Genomic DNA, 22518 nt, shown 5'->3' with positions numbered 1-22518 from the left:
CGTGTTGCAGTCGGTGGAGGGGAGGGGCCCTTTGAAGTCTATACTGAGGCGCTCAAAGGGGCGGGAGGCCTTCACCAGGTGCTTTATCTGGCCGGTAGAAATGCGGCTTGCATTCTGCGCAGATTTGGCAGTTTATGGAGTAGGACAGGTTGTGGGTTTTGATGAAGTGGAAGAACCGGGTAACCCCCGGGTGGCAGAGGTCATTGTATAGGGTCCTGAGTCGGTCCACTTGTGCGCTGGCACATGTATCGCAGGATAGGGTGTCAGGAGGCTCGTGGAGCTTCCCAGGATGATACAAGATCTCATAATTGTAGGTGAGATCCTCCACCTTAGGATCTTATCGTTTTTTATCTTGCCCCGCTGCGTATTACAAAACATGAAGGCAACCGGCCGTTGGTCAGTGAGGAGCGTGAATCTCCTGCCGGCCAGGTAATGCCTCCAATGCCGCACAACTTCTACAATGGCCTGGGCCTCCTTTTCGACAGAGGAGTGTCGGATTTCAGAGGCATGGAGGGTGTGGGAAAAGAAGGCCACTGGCCTGCCCACCTGGTTGAGGTTGGCCGCCAGAGCTACGTCCAATGCATTGCTCTCGACCTGGAAGGGGAGGGACTCATCAACAGCATGCATCGTAGCCTTTGCAATGTCCGCCTTGATACGGTTGAAGGCCTGGTAGGCCTCAGCCGACAGAGGAAAAACTGTGGATTGGATTAGTGGGCGGGCCTTGTCCGTGTAATTGGGGACCCACTGGACATAATAAGAGAAAAACCCCAGGCATCGTTTCAGGGCCTTGGGGCAGTGCGGAAGAGGGAACACCATAAGGGGGCGCATGCGGTTGGGGTGGGGCCCTATTACTCCATTCTGCACTATGTAGCCAAGGATGGCTAGGTGATCGGTGCTGAACACCCATTTCTCCTTGTTATAAGTGAGATTAAGGAGTTTGGCGGTATGGAGGAATTTGTGGAGGTTGGCGTCGTGGTCCTGCTGTGGCCGCAGATGGTGACATTATCTAGATACGGGAATGTGGCCCGCAATCCATACCGGTCAACCATCCGGTCCATCTCCCGTTGGAAGACCGAGACCCCATTAGTGACGCCGAAGGGAACCCTAAGGAAGTGATAGAGGCGGCCATCTGCTTCGAACACTGCTTCGAATACCGCCTCTGGGCGAATGGGGAGCTGGTGGTAGGCAGACTTTAGGTCCACTGTGGAGAAGACCCGGTACTGTGCAATCTGATTGACCATATCAGACATGCGTAGCAGGGGGTACGCGTTGAGCTGCGTGTACCGATTTATGGTTTGACTGTAGTCAATGACCACCCTGTGCTTATCCCCAGTCTTTACAACTACCACTTGGGTTCTCCAGGGGTTGTTGCTAGCCTCGATGATGCCTTCCTTCAGCAGCTGTTGGACTTCTGACCTAATGAAGGTCCTGTCTTGGATACTGTACCATCTGCTCCTGGTAGTGACGGGTTTGCAATCCAGGGTGAGATTCGCAGACAGGGAAGGCGAGTTGACCTTAAGGATCATGAGGCCGCAGATGGTGAGGGGGGTATGGGTCCGCCGAATTTAAAAGTCAGGCTCTGGAGGTGGCACTGGAAGTCCAGGCCCAGGAGTGCGGCAACGCAGAGGTGGGGGAGGACGTAGAGCCGGAAGTTGTTAAACTCTATGCCCTGGCTAGTGAGGTTCGCAATGCAGTACCCCTGGATTTCCACAGAATGGGATCTAGAGGCCAGGGAGACTTTCTGCTTTACGGGGTGTACCATGAGGGAGCAGCGCCTTACTGTGGTGGGGTGAACAAAGCTCTCCGTGCTCCCGGAGTCGAAAAGGCAGGACATCTTGTGCCCGTTGAATTCCACCGTCGTCGTCACAGTCATGTGGTTCCATGGCCGAGACTGGTCCAGAGTAATGGAGGCGAGATGCGGCAGATGCTGGGAGGCCCCGGGTTGAACAGCGGTGAAGGAGGTTGCAGCAGGCGATAAACGGCCAGTTGGGTGGGGGTCCTGCGGCGCCGTCCAAGATGGCCACCCCCATGGGTCACACATGGCAGTCGGTGGACAAGATGGTGGCGCCCACGGACCTCACATGGCTTGCGAGGGGGGGAATGGCGGCGGGACCGAGACGCCCACGGGGTGTGCAAAGACGGCGGCGGCCGACCGGACCTGGCATACTGCCACAAAGTGCCCCTTCCTACCGCATCCTTTGCACGTCGCTGATCGGGCCGGGCAGCGTTGCCGGGGGTGTTTGGTCTGCCCACAAAAGTAGCATCTGGGCCCCCTGGGGTTGACCTGCTGCTGCGCAGTGCAGGCTTGCGGTGAATTGGAGGATGAGGTCAGGTTGGAAGTACATGGGGTCCACGCTGTTCAGGAGGGTGCCGCGCTGCCGGGGGCATTACAGGAGGCCAACTCTAAAGAGTTTGCGAGTCTCCTAGCCTCCTTAAGATCTAGTGTATCTCCTTCTAACAGCTGCTGGTGGATCTGTGTGGACAGCATGCCTGTGACGGAGGCGTCCCGAAATAAGTGGTCAGTGTGCTCGGTAGCCGAAACTTGCCGACAGTCGCAGTTCCTACCGAGGGCTAGCAGGGTGCGGTAGAAGTCGCCCAGGGATTCTCCCGGGATTTGGCGTCTGGTGGCCAGAAGATGTCTAGCATATACTTGGTTCACCAGGCGAATATAATGCCCTTTCAGCAGTGCCGTAGCTTTAGCGTAGTTAGGAGCGTCCCTGATGAATGGAAAAATTTCGGGATGCACCCTTGAGTAGAGGATCTGTAACTTTTGGTCCTCCGTGGGTGGGTCTGTGGACATCCTGATGTAGCTCTGGAAGCAAGCCAGCCAGTGATCAAAGGTGGCCGAAGCGTTTGCCGTGTGGTTGCAGACAATCCAGCTTGATGAGGAGCTCCACCTTTCAATATCTTGTCTAATAATTTGATGCACGATCAATTAGACAATATGTGTTCCCCAGTAGCTCGTAACAGAAAATAGCTGCAACCGGGGATGAACACCTCTTTATACTGTCCACTGGGCGGAGCCAGCAGACAGGGATTAATTTACCCACGTATCTCTAATACAGTAGTACCTCCAACACAGGTACCATAATACCTATAATACGGTCTACCACAAGAAGCCACGTCAGGTTTTTGGCCCCCTCCTCCCACAACCTTGGAGAGGCTCCCGGGAACTGCACCTCACCCCCTCCTGTATTTGGAAGGCTGCCCCTTGAGCCCGGACCCTGGCAGTGCCATCCTGGAACTTGGGCATCCTTTCATTGCCAGCCTGGCAACCTGCCAGTGCCCCGGCACCCTGGATCGCTGACATAGCCAGGGTGCCACTGCCAGGGTGCCCAGGTAAAACTAACAGGGTGTCAAATTGTCAATGCCAAGGTGCCCAGGTGTCAGGAGGTGTTCCAGGGTCCCACCCCATCTTATCCTGGACCACCCAGGGGTCCCCAATGACCTGGATGACCCCCCCCAGGTGCCGTTAGACTGGGTCACCTTTGTGTGGATCAGTACAAATCGGTGCCCTGGTGAGTTCTCCCAGGAGCAGCTGGTGAGTCCCGGGCTCTGAGTGAATCCGGCAACCAGGTATTTAAATAAGCAATTATGCTCATTTAAATATTCAGATCTAGATTACGCCCAGCGAGGGCAAGATCCAGATTGCGCTGGGCAGAGCATGTTGACTGACTCATGCGAGGTTTTGTGCCTGGTACGGAGCCCAATTTGAGGCTGTGTGCAATTCACCTGTTACGCCTGGATCCGCACCCAGCACAACAGGGTCACTGAATCGCGCCATACATTTTAAAAACATTTTCACCTTCTCCCTTAATCCGTAGCAAGCATTCATTCACCTATTATAAAAATGTAATTCAAAGTGAATAATTCAATGCAGTTTACTTCTTGGTCTGTGGGTAAGAATTCTTCAAGACGATAGACTGCCTCTCCTACTTGATGACATCATCATTGCTGGACACCAGGAGATCCACTCAATTTAGCATCAGATTCAAACTATTGCAAGGAAAATTTAATTCACGGCACAAGGATTGCTAGATCTTTGTAGGCAGCTTTCTTCAAGGTCAGTGGTAAGCACAGCAGCTTTCTATTAATTTGAGGCCATAACATGACAGAGAATTTATAGGAAAGAAACAGGCCATTGGACCTATCTGACATATGCTAGTGTTAATGTTCTATGTTAGCCTTATGCCATCGATCTACATCTAACCCTTTCAGTTTTAATATGTTAAATATTATTTAAGAGGCATATCCAAAATTTGAAATGCATGCAATTAAGAAGCTTTTGAATAAATTAATTTGTACAGAATGAACCTATATACATAGCTAATGCTTGAAAGAAAAAAGGAACTCCATTGATGCCAACTTTCAAACATGGTTTGATGATTCATTTTACATCAATCACATTATTCACTCATCCAAAAATCAGATTTTGCAGGCATAAAAACACCACTGTGTTCTTAAAAATTGGCAGCTGTGGTTTGTAATACCTTAATTGATTCTCAGGATCCTTCACGCATTGTCTTGGATAGAACTTCTGAAGAAAAGAACATTTAATATTGAAACAATGTTGTGACCTAGAACAGGGTGTCGTGTAGCATTTGTGAATGTTTCATATTAAAGAAATGGGGATTGTCAGACTTTTTCTGGCCACCATCTCTACCATAAAAACACAAAAAACCTACAAAATAATAATTTATGGGGAGGCGGTGGCGTAGTGATACTGTCACTGGACTAGTAAACCAGAGTAATGCTCTGGGGACCCAGGTTCAAGTCCTGCCACGGCAGATGGTGAAATTAAAAGTCTAATGACCATGAAACCACTGCCGATTGTTGGGAAGACCTATCTAGTTCACTAATATCCTTCAGGGAAGGAAATCTGTCATCCTTACCTGGTCTGGCCTACATGTGACCCCAGACCCACATCAATGTAGTTGATGGACAGCACAGTAGTGCAGTGGTTAGCATTGCTGCCTCATGGCGCCGAGGTCCAGGGTCAGTGGATTGACTACGCAAAATTGTCCTTAATTGGAAAAAATGAATTGGGTACTCTAAATTTTTTTTAAATCAATGTAGTTGATTCTTAACTGCCCATTGAAGGGCAATTAGTGATGGGCAATAAATGCTGGCACAGCCTGAGACACCCACCGTCCCATCAACGAATAAGAAAAAAATTCGACAAAAGAGAACTGTGACATTTATTCTTTCATGGACCATGGGCATTGCTGGCAAGGCCAGTATTTATTGTCCATCCCTAATTACCTTCGAACTGAATGGCATGCTTTGCCATTTCAGAGGGTAGATTTCATTCCTTCAAGGACATGAATGAGCAGATGGGTTTTTAACAACAATCTCTTTACTGAGGCTGGCTTTTGAATTCCAGATCTTATTCATTGAATTTAAAATCCACTAGCTGCTATGGTGGGATTTGTCCCCAGAGGATTAGCCCCAGTCTCTAGATTACTAGCCCTGTGGCATTACCACCAGGCCACACTGTGATGCTTACTTTTCTTCCACCAATTTGAATGTTTGAAGCAAATTACTCTAATTCCTAAGATAAAAACAAATTACCGCGAGTGCTGTAATCTGAACCAAAAAAAGAAAAGTTTTGACAAAGCTTTGAAGAGAACAGCTTTGACTAAGAGGCATCCAGACTCGAAATGTTAGCTCCTGTCTCTCTCCACAGATGCTGTCAGGCCTGCTGCGATTGTCGAGTATTTTCTGTTTTTGCTTTCATTCCTAAGTATTTTTATTAAGCAAAGATTTACAAACAAAATATTCATAAAAGAGAAAAAAATCAAGTAATATTATGATCTACTTTAAAGGATAATATTGTTGCAAAATAAATCTTGCAAGTCATACATTTGTAGAATAAGCTGGTATGATTTGCCACTTTGATACTCTGGCACATTAAGGCTTATTCATCTTGTACGACCCTTTTAAATGCAGTTTTAATATCAGTATTTAAACATGCATTAAAATGATCAGAATAGCGATGCTTATTTGATATAGACTTCTGGACATTGCAATCTCAGCATTGTACCTTTCTCTATGAAGAATCATTGAAGCATGTATAAAGATTTACTGCATTGATGAAAACATCAGCCCCTCAACTGAGTTCATGGTTCCCCACGCAAAACTCTTCAAAATTGGTGACACTGTTGTTCAGATGCCAGGTGTGTTTATTAATTCATATTTCACACACAATCTTTCATGGAGAAGTGGAAATGTTTTAAATTAATAACTGTTCTTTGGAATTATGCTTAACACAAATTTTATTTAACAGCTGGAATCTACTTTCATAAAATATCAATTATAATGATTAATCTATTCATATTTTTCAGCCATGGAGATGACCTGATAGTGACCCCCTTTGCACAGGTAAGATGCATAATGTTTCACACAGGTTCAAGTTAATGAGCTGATTCAGTTTATAAAGCTGTCTTTAGGAGCTAATGAAGAAGCACCTTCAGTGAGTTGTGTGTATTGCAGGGAATATGTTTTATTTGAATACTCTATTGAGGGGCAACAGACAATATTTCCTACTTGAGGCTTCAGTTTGTCATAGGAAAATTTACTGAACATCACATGTTTATCTGTGTAGTTAAAAGAACCAAATTCTTGATGCTTGTACTTATTTTTGTAAATTACAATATTATGTGGGTTTACTACTCTATATACATGACAAACATTAACTGTTTTGAGTACAGAAGCAGGAATGTGTTGTTGCAATTATACAGGGCCTTGGTGAGGCCACACCTCTATTGTGTGCAGTTTTGGTCTCCCTTTTCTGAGGAAGAATGTTCTTGCTCTCGAGGATGTGCAGCGAAGGTTTACCAGACTGATACTGGGGATGGCGGGACTGACGTATGAGATTTTTGCTGGAATCCAGACAAATGAGGGGGGATCTCATAGAGACTTATAAAATTCTAACAGGATGGAGGGAGGTTGTTCCCGATGGTGGGTGTGTCCAGAACCAGGGGTCACAGTCTGAGGATTCGGGGTGGACCATTTAGGACAGAGATGAGGAGACATTTCTTCACCCAGAGAGTGGTGAGCCTGTGGAATTCATTACCACAGATAGTAGCTGAGGCCAAAACATTGAATTCATTCAAGAGACGGCTGGATATAGCACTTGAGGCGAATGGGATAAAGAGTTTTGGGGAGACAGCAGGATTAGGCTATTGAGTTGGACGATCAGCCATGATCGTGACGAATGGCCTCCTCCTGCACTTATCTTCTATGTTTCTGTATTACACAGACAAAAGTAGCTGAAGAATCAAATACGCTTTCTGTTGTGAGTTGACGGTCTAAAGTGGAGCTGTTGTAAAAAAGAACAAGGTTGCCTCCATGGAATGTGCATTAGATATGCAAGGCGTTATCTAACCGAATAGGAACAGAGTCCTGTAACGAGCATGTTTAGCTCACAGCGCCAAGAAACACCATGCTATCTACCGGGACTCTGGTTGTGTTTCGGGCCACAGCGGGGAACCACTTGCCGAGGCTGCACTTAGTCCCATTTCCTGCACTGAAGAGCTCCTGTTGTGGAAACTAACACTGAATGGTGCTCGCCTGAGGTCTCCAAGGCGAAGTGGTTAGATCCCAATAGCATGGGAGAGCAAATTAGAGTGAGACTAGCTGTCTCACTCTAATAAGCAGATTTGCATAATAGTGGTCCCACCCACAATTGGCAGGATTCAGATCACAAAGTCCAATGAGATCACATTAGATCTCACGAGGTGCGACGAATAGGGTAGATCCTGACATATATCAGCTGCGACGCACTGCCTTTAGAGCGCAATGCGACCGGTAGATCGCACCGTAGAGTCCGTAGAACCACTACAGTGCAAAGGGAGGGCAATCGGTCCATCAAGTCTGCACAGAGCATCCGAAAGAGCATTCTACCTAGTTCCACTCCTGCACCCTAGCCCTGTACCCCCACCGAACCTTTGGACATGAAGGGGAAATTTAGCATGGCCAACCCACCTAACCTGCATGTCTTTGCACTGTGAGAGGAAACCAGAGCCCCGTAATAAACGCATGCGGACATGGGAGGACGTGCAACCACACAGAACTCGCACAGAGGAAGAAGTGCCACCCAGAATGGTATAGAAATTTTGTTTTGAAGTTGGACAGAAGCCAGTATTAGTGAGAAAATCAATACATGCATATTAGACCCTAAGGTCTTCGCTTCTCGGCCTTTCGGCTAGGATGAGGCATGAGGTTGGGTGTAATGCCTGGATCTGGTATGTCTCCCTTGTGGGCACAATGAATTGGATTTAATGTGAACTGGTTTTTGGAGCAGGCAAGGAGCTGGATTAGGGATTTGTGCCTGTCCATACTCTAAACTCTGGCTTTGTAACTCTGATAAAGGAATTTAAAAATTTTTTACCCTGAGGTCCTGGTTAACTAATATCAGTTGTTCGCATCCAATTTATTCATGTCATCTCTAGATACTTCACACATAATTTTAAAACACTGACCAGAACTTGTGAGAGAAAGCTTCCTTTCTTGCACAGCCATCAAATAGCACTGCCTAACCCGTATTGTACGTAACTAATAAATAAATGAAGTGTTAGAGAAAGGCATGTAAATTGTGACTAGCTAATCAGGCCAAATACACTCCTCTTGCCATCCTTTGTAGTTAAGAGCTTAATTATTTGTCCTTTTTGAGTTCAGTGGATACTTATTAGAGCTAGATAATTTCAAAGTTTGGTCCAGACAAAAAATATTATATGTGCTGCCTCTCTTTCCTTGGTACATACATTTGTATTTGTATCTCTGTAGGTTCTAGCAAGCCTGCGTACTGTAAGGAACAATTTTGCTACTCTAACCAACTTGCAAGATCGAGCATCCAGCAGCAAGTAAGTCAGACCATGTGGTACAAGTGTACCGACTTTCAAATCTGATATCGCAGAATGTTACAACATAGAATAGGCCATTTGTGACCCATCAATCCAATGGGAGTGTTTTTGTCCACAAGCTATATAACCAACCATAACTTTCAAAATATAATACGCCTCCAGGTATTATGGGCTGGATTCTTCCACCCCACCTACCGCAAGATTGGCATGAGTGGGACGCGGACTATGTAAAGGTCCATTGACATAGGCGGGAATTTCCGGTTGCCAGGCAGGATGGCCGGAAAACCTCGCTCAATATGATCCCAGGCTTTCATGAACAAAAAGTCAAAATTGCCGTATAACCTAGAATTTGCCATACTGTGGTCAAAGTGTCATTAATCCCAGAGGCATGACTAGCCAGTTGTCAGCTGCAGCAGGCTGGGGTGGCCTGTTTGAGAGTGTCACATCCCTGCATACCTGTTAACATACCTAGATCATGAATATTCCATAAAAGGTTTCAGATGACATCCTACTTATGAGCCAGTTGAGTTCTATAATGGATTAAAGCCTTGAAATCCCCAAATGGTTTGCCTAGGAAGAGAAATGTCATCAAGCTGATCTTGAAAGAAATGCTACAGATTGGACTGGTAACCCAGTTGCAGGCAGCAACTTTCTTTTGTAGCCTCCCTGTTTACCTTTTGAGTGTTTCCATCCTTCTGCTCCACCATATTTTTGAGTATCAATTGTGGCTAAGTGGGATCTTGCCTCTGAGTCAACAAAGTTCTGGGTTCAAGTCCCACTCTGGGGCTTGAGTACAAAAGTCAAGGATGACACTCTGGTGTAGTTCTGAGGGAGTACTGCACTGTTGGAGGTGTCATTTTTCAAATGGGACATTAAACAGAGACCCCATCTGTCTTCTTAAAATAAATTCCAGATGAACTGAGATGTGGCCTGAGTTCCTGTGTGGACTCAATGAAAGGATCCAATCCTTTGCTTAGGAAAGGTAGTCAACCCCAAATAAGGTTGACTGCATTTCCCAGAAGGCCCATTTGCCAGCTGGAAAAAAATCCAATTTTGATTTGTTGCACACCCTAAATTCCAGACCAACTTTTCAAGGAATGGTAGCTCTATGCCTACCATTACTGTACTTTAATTAATGCTTTTACTGTGTCTGCAGAAAGCCTTGGCTTAATTTTTTCGTTCCTTTATTTTCCTCAAATCCTTCTTAGTTCTTCTAATTTTCTATTATATGGCTTCCCTATATTTGTATATTTTTCCTGGCTTCCTGTATTTTTTATCTGCCCTTTTGCGCAAATGCAGCATTTTACTTTAGGATTTGATTTAATCTCCCTATTCGCCTCAAACTTAGAATAGATTGACACTATTATTCTTTCTACCCCCGATAAAATATTTAGCATAGTTTCACCTGCCAATTGTTTATTTCTCCAGACAAGACCTCTCTTTATCTCAGTTTTCTGTTTTCAGTCAAATAACCACATCTCAACTTTACCTTCATCCTTATATATTTCATTCATTGGTGTAATGTAAAACTGGTGAGAGTGAAGGTACAGCTCATTTTACAGGCTTTCTGATTTTGATTTTTATTGAATTATTGGAAATAAAAATTGAGAGATGCAAAATAGTATGTTGATTCACTAGTACCCATTGTACACTATCACATAAGGTCAAAATTACTCCTTTTGTTCCCAAATGTTACTCTTGCTCTGCCTGATTATCTCAAATGGAGTTGAGTTTATCTGAGGAACAAGCCATGGATGCAGAAAACATTTTTTATTTTTGATCAATATGATCTCTCACATTTACATCTGTGCTGTTATCTCAACTGAATTGTTGAGATACCCTTAAAACATAAACATATGACATAAAATTAAATTGGAAAATACTATTTAGGAACATTTGACGGTCTTGTGGTTGTTACTGTGTAGGTTCTGTCATCCAGAACACATCATGTATCACAGCAACCTCTGCTGGCGAAAAATGATGAAACAATAATTTGAGTTTCTGGAGGCAACGATTAGATTTATTGCAGCAATTATGTTCTATGGAACTAAACATGTGTCATCAGCATTAGCACTATTAGCTTCCTATTATGCCATCATGAAGTGCATGAAATAGGGTTTTCTGGCCATTTTACATCAGAATTTGGTAGAAGAAAACAGTTCAAGAAAATGCAAATACTTGAAGAAAATACCTTGCACTCGGCTAATATTTTGTTCATGTTGTCCCATTAACTTTCAGCAGTGCAAAGCAAATATAATTACCATAAATGTGTTTTTCCTATTGTCACTTTCATTCCTTCAAATAGATATAATTTATTGTTTGACTACATATATATATATTCACAATTGATTAAAATACATTAAATATTCTTCTGTTTTTAAAACTGAAGTTATTTTTCAAAGTAAAGATTGACAAGAGTGATCATAGAATCATAGAATTTATAGTTCAGAAGGAGGCCATTTGGCCCATCGAGTCTGCACCGGCGCTTGGAAAGAGCACCCCACTTAAGCCCACGCCTCCACCCTATCCCCGTAACCCAGTCATTGTTAGATATATGATCTGGTGGCGTCTGACTCTTTTGGCACCATTTCCTTTACTAGTTCCCAGAGGTTTGTCTGGAACCTCTGAACCTGTGAGTGAAGAAAAGATATTGCTAGAATTCTAACTTTCTGCATTTATTTTAATGATTCAGGCGCTCACCGATGTGTAACCAGCCACCCATGAATAAGCCAAGTTTTACAGGTGAGTGATTCTTCTTCATAAAAACTTCTTCAATGTGAATTATACCAAGTGACACATTTTGTGCAGAATGGTCATTGATTTCATCATCTGCTGTACACTTTACTAGTTTTTATATGTCTTCTGGTTTTGGATTAAAGTAACATTGCGAGAGGCCACACAACAGGTTGTCTTCTTGCATTCTGAGGAAAGTCAGCAACTTGAAAGTCATGAAGCATGCTTTTTGTACAGATATTTGTGTCTGATTTCCAGAAACTTGAGAATTGGTCATTAACATCCAATCTATTGTCAAATGGTCGAATGGCACATGTCACAGGCAAAGCTGAAGAAGAGCAGGAAAATAAGGACTAAGAGATGGACATTAGCAAAACAAAATATGATTTTCACTCTGTTGACACAACTGAACTAATTATTTTTAAGTGCAAATTCGGCTTGAAGCCAAAGAGGTTTGCAACATATGAGGAATATTTTTATTTATTATTTTATTTATCCATTGGGCCCATTTTATCTGTGTTATCTCTGCTGAATAAGCACAAACTAATCTTACTGCACTACTGCTTCCCTGTGGACCTTTAAGGTTCTATAAAAAGTTGTTGTTTTATGTTTATGTGAAACTTTTCTGAAGGTGCCTCATTATAGTTGTTAGGCAAATAAGCATATCCAATCTGAGGTGAGCCAAAGAACATGGTGGGAAAGTTTTCACTTGCTGGAAATTAATAGTTTCTGACATAGGAAGAAAAGACTGCTAAAGGATCTTCTTGTCAATTGACAAGGGTCTTTAAACGGAATTTATTGTATGGAAGAGAAATGTTGATAGACAACTTAGATGAGTTTTTTTATGTGTACAACTTTGTTTTATAATAATGAATTTGAAAATGATACATGTTAAAGTGTAGCTCATTGAGAGTGTGCTTGGGTTACTTGTGCTCAATATTAACACTGGCACGGGGTGCTGGAATTCAGTTCCCTCAGTTCAGCTTAGAGTGAGACAGCCACAAAAGTTCATGATGATATTTTCAGGAAGAACAAACATCCTTAATAAGGCACTGAAGGCAATTCTTTTGAAAAACATACTTAATTTAAAAATGTACAAAATCATGCAGGGATGCAGTCTGCAAATGATTATTCCTACACATTTTCTGTGCGCTTTGTGTTGAGGATGTGCTTCGTGCTGCTATTGGGATTGTTTTAATTTGCAGTTTCTCTAACCTATATCTAGATACACATTTAAGTAGCAGAATTAGATATCCGCATAAATTCATTCATGATGAACAAGTTCTTATTTTGAATCTTGAAGCAGAATTTTACACAACTAGGGAATTTGAATTTCCCTGGCGCCCAGCAGCTAAAATGTTGGGGTGGTAGTGGTTGGGAGAGAGGAGTGGGGGTACTGTAGTTACACATGATCCTTAGTTGCTTTAAGGCGAGACCTGTGCCCCATCTCAGGAAGACGTCTTGCCTTAGCGAGTTGCTGATCAGTCTGATTTTCTCACAACTTTGTAATCCCAGCAGTGCCAGCCAGAATTGGTGGCCATTGCTGGGTCTTTAACAGTCTCCAATGCAGAGGAAACTGCACTGACAGGTGAGTACAGGATCGGGAGTCTTGGCAAGGGTATTGGTTGAGTCAGGCTGGTGTAGGAGGATAGGTTCAAGAAGCCAGAGAGTAGAGTTAAATGGTGAATGCCCTTGGGAGGGAGTGTGTCTGATGAGCACGGGAGGTCCAAAAGAGGTTCCCCCCTCCATGCCCGACAAGCGAGCTCCTTGGTGTACAAAACGGGGCTATGTGTGGCCTCGGCTGCGCGTTCCCCATTGGGGCCCCTTATCAAATGCAAGTTGCCTTTTATAGCTTTGTGTTTCCCAGTGTTGCGAGCATTGGGACACATGCGGCTAAACACGCTCACTATGAGACTTTGTTCCCATTTAATTAAATTGTGCCCAAAGTAACAGTAAAGAGATAATTTCACTTGCATTCTCCCAACATCCTGTTGTAACTTTAGAAGAAGAGTGGTGTAAATCTTGGAGAAGCAACATTAAAAAATTAGGTTTATGCTGTCTGGGAGGCTTCACCCGGCATCTACCGGCTGCGGTCAGATTCGAGCGCGACGCGGCCAGTACGTCGGGCCCCAAGGACAAATCCAAGCTGGTGAATTACCACTCCATCAGTCTACCCTCAATAACCAGCAAAGTGCTGGAAGGTGTCATAAATGATCAAAGGATGTCTTGATGTTGGGAGAGTAACTCACACCTCACATCTGGAATACAGCTCTTTTTTCCATGTTGGACCACGTCTATAATGAAGTTAGGAGCTCAGTGGCCCTGGCAGAATCCAAACTGAGTAGGTTATTACTATGTATGCGGCAGGTGATAGAATGACCGACAACACCTTCCACGCTGGCTATGATCTGGAGATTTGTATTAACAATGCTCCCAAATTCCACCCATTCCTCACCTTGATTTATTGTATGCGGCAGGTGATAGAATGACCGACAACACCTTCCACGCTGGCTATGATCTGGAGATTTGTATTAACAATGCTCCCAAATTCCACCCATTCCTCACCTTGATTTAATTAATCTCTGACTATTCCTTCCCCTCCATCGATTACTATCTCTAACCCTATTGATTGACTTTCCAGCTGCTCCAAACCCAAGGACTTTTGCAGCGTTCTAGATTATATTTCTTGCTTCCTGGGAGATGGTGCAAATATGTATGTCATAGTGTATGTCATGAGCCAGGGTTTAGAGAACCCCAAAGTGTATCATGGGAGTTCACCTGACCCATAACTTTTAATAGATTGTGGTATGGGAAGCACACGGCCCACTCTACAGGTGTGGTACAGCAGAAATCGAAAAGTATTTTTTTAAAGCAAAACAATGTTTATTCTATGAACTCAAGTTAACCTTTTTAAAACATATAGTGAACATTTTAGCAACCATCAATTCAAATACAACCCCCAAAGAATACAACACTAAGTAATCCTTAATAACTTACCAAACAACATCCAGAAGACAAAAGATACACCTTTTAACAGAAACACAGTAGGTTTACATTCACTACGGAGAACATTTATAATTCTGAATTCACCAAATGATCAAGAGATAGTCTTTTCATGGCAGAGAGATCAACAGTACACCTGCTTTGTCTGGCTTCAGCTCCAACACTGAAAACGAAACTAAAACACAGCCTGCAGCAAACAGCCTAAAATGAAAGAAAAAGCTGATAGACAGCCCAGCTCCACCCACTCTCTGACATCACTGCAGTAATAAACACCCATTTCTTAAAGGTACTCTCACTACAGATATTTACAGACACACGCATTTATAAGCACCCATTTCTTAAAGGTACTCTCACATGACACCACCCCCAAGAAAAAATAAATAAACCATCAACTTCAAGATGGTTTCATTTTTCACCTTTTCACCATTCTTTAAGAAATGCACACGGTAAATATACTTTTTCGTTGAAAAAATCAACACACACAAACAGGTATAATAATATAGTCCATTTTGTTTCCTTCTTCCTCCAACTGGAATCCTTCTCGATTGGCAATCTCTTTGAACAAGAAGGTCTCTTCACAATCCATCCATTTATCTACGCCTCGGCATGTGTCTTTAAAGTCAGATACTTTAGTTCAATCTGATCACAGAGTCCCTTGTAATTCTCCAACACAAGAGCATTGGTTATCGCAGCTTTCAGGCAGTCAAATGCCTGTTGAAACTCTGCTGTCCATTGAAATTTTCGACGTTTTTTCATCAAGTTCATCAGTGGAGCAATCACGCTACAAAACATTTGCACAAATGTTCGATCAAATCCACTAATGCCAAAAATCGCATTATTACCCTTAGTCTTGAGGGTATTGAAAACTCCTCAATAACTGTTGGTTTCACATCCTGAATTCCACATATTACCACTTTTTCTGGCAACATTCTTCCCAAACTACATAACTCCTAATCTCTTACCATTAAAGATTGACTAGCTCCCGTATCTCTTAAAATTGTGACTTCTTTACCTGCTCCTCCTGATACACATGAGTACTCTTTACCCACACAAGTAAATTCTTTAAAGAGATCTGGCACCTCCTTTTCAATCACCTCTTGATCAGGCTCCAGGTGTGGTACAGCAGAAATCAAAACATATTCATTTAAAGCAAAACAACGTTTATTCTATGAACTCAAGTTAACCTTTTTAAAACATATAGTGAACATCTTAGCAACCATCAATTCAAATACAACCCTAAAAGAATACAACGCTAAGTAATCCATAATAACTTCCCAAACAACATCCAGAAGACAAAAGAAACACCTCTTAACAGAAGTACATTAGGTTTACATTCACTACGGAGAACATTTATAATTCTGAATTCACCCATCGATCAAGAAATAGTATTTTCATGGCAGAGAGGTCAACAGTACACCTGCTTTGTCTGGCTTCAACTCCAATACTGAAAACAAAACTAAAACACCCTGCAGCAAACAGCCTAAAACAAAAGTAAAAAGCTGACAGACAGACCAGTTCCACCCACCCTCTGACATCACTGCAGTAATAAACACCCATTTCTTAAATGTACTCTCACATGACAGTAGGGTCATGTGTGGGCTGCCACAGCCAACAGGAATGCTGTGGATTGGGATAGGAGGAGCATACAGGCTGGTTTAGCACAGTGGGCTAAACAGCTGGCTTGTAGTGCAGAACAATGCCAGGAGTGCGGGTTCAATTCCTGTACTGGCCACCCCAAACATGCGCCGGAATGTGGTGACTAGGGGCTACTTGTGACAATAAGCAATTATAATTATTATTATTATTCTAGCTGCAGACGAAGAAGAAGGACATGTTTTACGCCACAATAGAAAAGGAAAACCTAATTGGGGCTTGCATTGCTCACATATTGCAGGAGGGTCCTGAAATAGGCATGGGGCCTTTTCGGTATATTTAGATTGACCCATCATTGATTTATGGCAGTCATCAAGAATGCGTAAAAACTGTGAGGACAGATGGAGGTGACCATGTTACTGATGAAGATTGGGTTTCCATGCAGAAAGTGGTCTTCATTGCACCTGTTTTACATCCTTAAGCGGTAAAAATACAAACTAACTTCTCCCTCAGTTGTCCAACAACTTTCACTATTGTATCCCACGCCATCCGTCACATTGCTCCAATGCTTTGAACACTGCTTCAGTGGCATTGATGGTCTCTTGTTTCACTGAAACACTAGATCGATATCTCATCATTTTGCTGAGCATACTGCAGCCCTCTGGTCTTAGCTTTAATAACTTCAATCATTTCTCTCGCAGCAGTAGGTGATGGTGCTGTAGGGAAGATCTGAAAATGTTTGGGAGAAGGGGAAATGGTTCAGGGGCCTTTCACTGGAGCATGGTAGCATGGTGATGATCAGCCCCACTGATCAGGGCAGCACGGTGACAGTGGTTAGCACTGTGGCTTCACAGAAGGGTCCCAGGTTCGATTTCCGGCTGGGTCACTGTCTGTGCACAGTCTGCACGTTCTCCCCGTGTCTGCGAGGGTTTCCTCCGGGTGCTCCGGTTTCCTCCCACTAGTCCCGAAAGACTTGCTGTTAGATAATTTGGATATTCTGAATTCTCTCTCTGTGTACCCAACAGGCACTGGAATCTGGCGACTAGGGGCTTTTCACAGTAACTTCTTTACAATGTAAGCTTACTTGTGACAATAAAGATTATTATTATGGGCAGCACGGTAGCACAGTGGTTTGCACAGTTGCTTCACAGCAGGAGGCGGGAGTTTAACCCAGGACCGGTGCGAGCCCCTCACCACCCCCGGAATCGGTGAGGGTTTCAGGCCGATTGTTTGGTCATAAAAAGCCCATACCTGTTCCGCTGGGACCGGCACGCTGAAACGGAGAATCCAGCCCATGGTTCAGCATCGACATTTTATCCAACTTAAAATGCCTCCTCAACTGGTTCCGTATCCGAATAGTCGACTACACCACCAGACTCCCCGTGGCTAACGACAACGGGGCCATCACCAAGGTCCTCAATTGGAACCTTTGCAGGACTCCCTCTCCAACCTAATCCACTCCGCCACCTCCTTCCCCCCACCAACACCTCACCTTCTCCACATTCGCTGCCCAGTAATAATGCATCAGGTTCGGGAGCATCAATCCCACTTTCTGCCTCTGTCTTTGTAGCAGAGCCCTCATCACCCTCAGTACCTTCCCTGAACATATGAACTCCGAAATCAGTGCCTTCAAACTCCGGAAAAAGGCCTTGGGGAAAAAGATCGGGAGGGTCTGAAAGACAAACAGGAACCTTGACAACACATTCACCTTTATCACCTGCATCCTCCCTGCCAATATCAAATGCAAAGTATCCACCTCTTGAAATCCCCCTTAACCTCTTCCATTAACGTTGCCAAGTTCCATCTGTGCATCATGGCTCACTCATGCGTTACCTGGATCCCCATATACCTGAACCGCTCTCTTGCCAGCTTAAGTGGTAGCATCCCCATGTTGGCCCCCTGCCCCGCTGCATTCACTGGAAACACCTCGCTCTTCTCTACGTTCAACTTATACCAGAAGACCCCAAATCTCTCGAACAGGCCCATAATTCTGCCCATACTCTCCAGCGAGTCTGACACAAACAATAACAGGTTGTCTGCATACAGCGACATCCGTGCTCTCTACCTGTCCTCACAATCTCTCGCCACTGAGCTGACCCCCGAAGGGCCATCGCCAAGGGCTCAATTGGGAAATGAATAACAAAGGTGACAGTGGGCACCCCTGCCTTGTTCCCCTATGTAACCCTAAATACCCTGAACTTCTCTCATTCGTACACACACTGGCACAGGCGACACATACAAAAATCAAACCCACGCCGCAATCTTCGGCTCGAATCCAAACATACCCAGAATTTCAAACAGATACGTCCAATCTACCCGGTCAAAGGCCTTCTCCACATCCATGGACACAATAATTTCTGGTGCCTGCCCCCCTCACGGAGTCGTAACTACATTCAACAGCCTCCTGATGTTGCTGGAGAACTGCCGATCCTTCAAAAAACCCGTTTGATCCTCAGAGACCACTTCTGGCAAACACTCCTCCAAGCTATATGCCAACACCTTCACCAGTACTTTCATGTCTGTGTTCAATAAAGAAAGGGGCATGTAAGACCCACACTCCAGTGTGCCCTTCCCCTTTTTCGGGATCAATGAGATTGACGCCCGTGATAATGTTGCTGGCAACACACCCTTCTCCACCACCTCACTGAACATCCCCAACAAGTGGGGGGCCAAGTCTGTTGCAAACTGCTTTTAAAACTCCACCGAAAAGCTGGCAGGTCCCAGGAGATTCTCCCACTGCATCCTACTGATACAATCCATCACCTACCTTAGCCCCAACGGCTCCTTCAGGACCTGCCTCTTCCCCTCCTCCAGCTCTGGGAACTCCAACCCATTCAGAAACCGCCCCATGTCCCCCGCCTCTACAACAGCTCAGCCTTCTACAACTTCTCGTAGAACCCCCTGAACTCCTCATTTATCTTTTCCGGCTCCCCCTTTGCCCTTACCTGTAAATTCTCCCTAGATGCTGCCTGCCGCTGCAACTGGTGGGCCAACATACGACTCGCTTTCTCCCCACACTCGTACTACCCATCCTCGCTCTCCGCAGCTACCCCTCCGTCTTGCTGGTCGTCAACCTATCAAACTGCCCCTGGAGCTTCTTCCATTCCACCAACAAGTCCTTCGTGGGGACCACCGAATATCTTCTATCTACCTCAACAATCTCATCTAACAGCTGCCGGAGCTCCTCCCTCCTCTTATCCCTATGCGCCTTGAACAAAATAATCTCAGCTCAGACCATCTCCTTTAAAGCTTCCCAAAATGTGGTCGCTGACACCTGATTAAGCTCCACATGTCTGTGCGGAGTCTGCACATCCTCCCCGTGTGTGCGTGGGTTTCCTCCGGGTGCTCCGGTTTCCTCCCACAGTCCAAAGATGTGCGGGTTAGGTGGATTGGCCATGCTAAATTGCCCGTAGTGTCCTAAATAGTAAGGTTAAGGGGGGGGTTGTTGGGTTACGGGTATAGGGTGGATACGTGGGTTTGAGTAGGGTGATCATTGCTCGGCACAACATCGAGGGCCGAAGGGCCTGTTCAGTGCTGTACTGTTCTATGTTCTATAATTCCTAATCGCCACTCTCACCTTCTCACAAAACGACTTTTTTGCCAGAAGTCCTGAATCCAACCTCCACCCCGGCCTTTGCACCTGCCCCGAAGTAAGCCTCTCATTCAACCAGTGCAGTTTGTGATCCAAGATCACAATTCCCGCATATTCCGCTCTTACAATCCCTATCAGCACCGCTCGACTTATCATGAAAAAAATCAATCCTAGAGTAGACCCGGTACACATGTGAAAAGAAGGAATACTCCCTTCATCCTGGGTTCTTGAATCTCCATGGATTACCATCCCCATCCTTTCCATGAACCCTCCCAGCTCTTTCGCCATTCTCGACCTTTCCATTGACTTGGTGCTTGACCCGTCCACCTTCGGCTCCACAACACAGTTAGAATTCCCTCCATAATCAGCTGGTGCAAATCTAAGTCCAGAATCGCCCCAATTACCTCTTTACAAACCGCGCACCATCCCAATTAGGCGCATGGACGTTGACTAACACTACCGGTGTCCCCTCCAACACCCCACTCACTATCACAAACTCCCCCTGCCTGCCCCCCAGGTTGCACACTTCCTTGGCCCCCACAAACCCTGTTTTCTAGCTCAACAAAATGACCACCCCACCCTCCCCTCAACTTCGAGTCAAACCCCAAGTGAAATACTTGTCCCACCCATTCAACTTCAGTCTAACCTGCTCCACCTGCTGGAGATGAGTCTCCTGCAAGAAAATCAGGTGTGTAAAAACCCGGGACATTATAGACGGTCCGTTTCTCCTTCTTATTTCTAGATTCTTTTGCTGATAGTTCAAATTCAAAATAGAACAGCAACAGATACAATCACGGCAAGTTGTAATATCATATAAATACACTAGATGTCAGAACATAGCAACTATTTTGCCATTGAAACATTAACAGTGCTCCGAATAGTCAACAATAAATCACAATTCCACTTCAACATTGTGGAACATTGCACGGTTTTCCAGGAAATCAAATTAAGAATTCAGGCAGAGCTGCAAGGTAATAGAAGGTTTAAAAGATAGGTAGTGAAATTTTTCTTTCAGGGAGAGTTTGCATGGCTGGAGAATCGTGGAAGGTCAGGATAAAGAAATCAAAGGGCAGAGAGGGTTTCTGGGGAGCTTAGCAGAGAGAGGTTTGATGCAGTTTATGTGGCAAAGGACAGGGGTCAGGAGTCGCTCATTCTCTCCTGCTTTGCTTTGGACATCTGGGGCAGGATTCTCCGACCCCCTGCCGGGCCAGAGAATCGCCGGGGGGCGGCGTGAATCCAACCCCGCCGCTGGCTGCCGGATTCTCCGGTGCCGGTTTTTCAGCAGGGGCAGGAATCGTGCCGCGCCGGTCGGGGGACGTTGGCAGCGGCCTCCCCCGGTGCTTCTCCAGCCCGCGATTGACCGAGTGGCCACCCATTTTCGGCGGGTCTCGCCGGCGTAAAATACACCAGGTCCGTACCGGCGGGACCTGGCTCTGCAGGCAGCCTGCGGAGTCGTGGGGGGGGGGGGGGGGGGCACGTTGGGGGGAATCAGGCCCCGGGGAGGGTCCCCACGGTGGCCTCGCTCGCGATCGGGGCCCATCGATCGGCGGGCTGGCCTGTGCCATGGGGACACATTTTCCATCCCCACCAGCCGGTTGAACAGTCCGCCATGGCTGGCGCGGAGATGAACCACCCTGCGCTTGCGCTGAGATGATGCCAGCACACGTGGCGCCCCCGCCCAGGCGTGGTTGGTGCGGCGCCAAGCCCTTCGCCACCGGCCTAGCCCGGGCACCTTCCGGGCGGCCCAACGCCCGAGTGGTTCACGCTACTCCTCGGCACAGGTACGGCCCGCCCCGCTGGGTAGGGGAGAATCCTGCCCGTGAAAAGGAAAAGGCAAAAATTGCAAGGTGATGGGTAGAGAGATGGGGAGCAGGAATGATTGAATTGCTCTTTTAAAGAACTGGAGAAGTCATGACGTTGTAGTCTATATAGTCAAGTGGGAATGGATAGAACTGGAACCTAGTTTTTACACACTTCTAAGCTTTTTACATAAAAAATCTCAAAATCCAACCAACACAGTTTCAGTTTGTTCATATATACTCATTTTAATAAAACAAAAAGATGAATAACTAAACAAAAATGAGAGGCGGGTGACAGCCACAAAACGTCAAAGGAAATTTAACTAAATAAACCAAAATATAATTTCCTGGGATGATGATGTACCCCAGACCCTGCACGTCCACTGGTCGCTGAAGACCTCAAGCATATCGGAGGACATCTGCTCCTATGTATATAGGAGCCCAAGTGAATTTCTAATTAATGCCCATCAACTGAGTACAATTAAACAATTAGTTAATATATAATTTACATGTGATGGGCCGAATGGTCTCAATCACTGCTGTAAGATTCTATGATTCCAGTGTTGGCTGATCAATGCCTTTGTCCCATTTGCTAACGATAAAGAACATTTAGTTCTATCTATGCTGAATTAAAGGGCACAAATGATATTCAGTATTTAAAGAGTTAACCTAATTCAATTGCAAAGAAAACTTGCAGTTAACATGGACACAGTTGGACTGTGGTGATTCTGTTATGTACTTTAATCTAATAATGCAATCAAAATCCTGATGGCAAAGATGAGAAAAAAGTGTTGCTTCTCTGAAGAGATCTCTAGCACTTCCCTTGCACTAACATCCTGCAAAATTGAGTGCCAGGTATGTGGAGGCACTGGGTCTGTGATCACATGGCGAATGATTGATAACATGAGCTGGAAAGAGGCCATGAATGCAGATG

At 45.1% G+C, this 22518-nt stretch overlaps 1 protein-coding gene across 12 annotated transcripts in view; it reads left to right on the top strand.

The window, feature by feature from the left end:
- The window catches only part of pde4d (phosphodiesterase 4D, cAMP-specific), a 1491178-nt gene that overhangs the window by 1280562 nt on the left and 188098 nt on the right, over positions 1-22518 (top strand). For all 12 annotated transcript variants that reach the window (XM_038790967.1, XM_038790972.1, XM_038790969.1 and 9 more), the window contains 3 exons: positions 6345-6381; positions 8788-8864; positions 11557-11606. In XM_038790967.1, coding sequence (XP_038646895.1) covers positions 6345-6381; positions 8788-8864; positions 11557-11606 — 164 coding nt within the window. The remainder of the gene's footprint in view (positions 1-6344; positions 6382-8787; positions 8865-11556; positions 11607-22518) is intronic.

This window comes from Scyliorhinus canicula, chromosome 3, assembly GCF_902713615.1.
Source record: "Scyliorhinus canicula chromosome 3, sScyCan1.1, whole genome shotgun sequence".
Taxonomy (NCBI): Eukaryota; Metazoa; Chordata; class Chondrichthyes; order Carcharhiniformes; family Scyliorhinidae; genus Scyliorhinus; species Scyliorhinus canicula.
The sequence above is the reverse complement of the archived record's forward strand: the minus strand, read 5'-3'. Positions and strand labels throughout refer to the sequence as shown.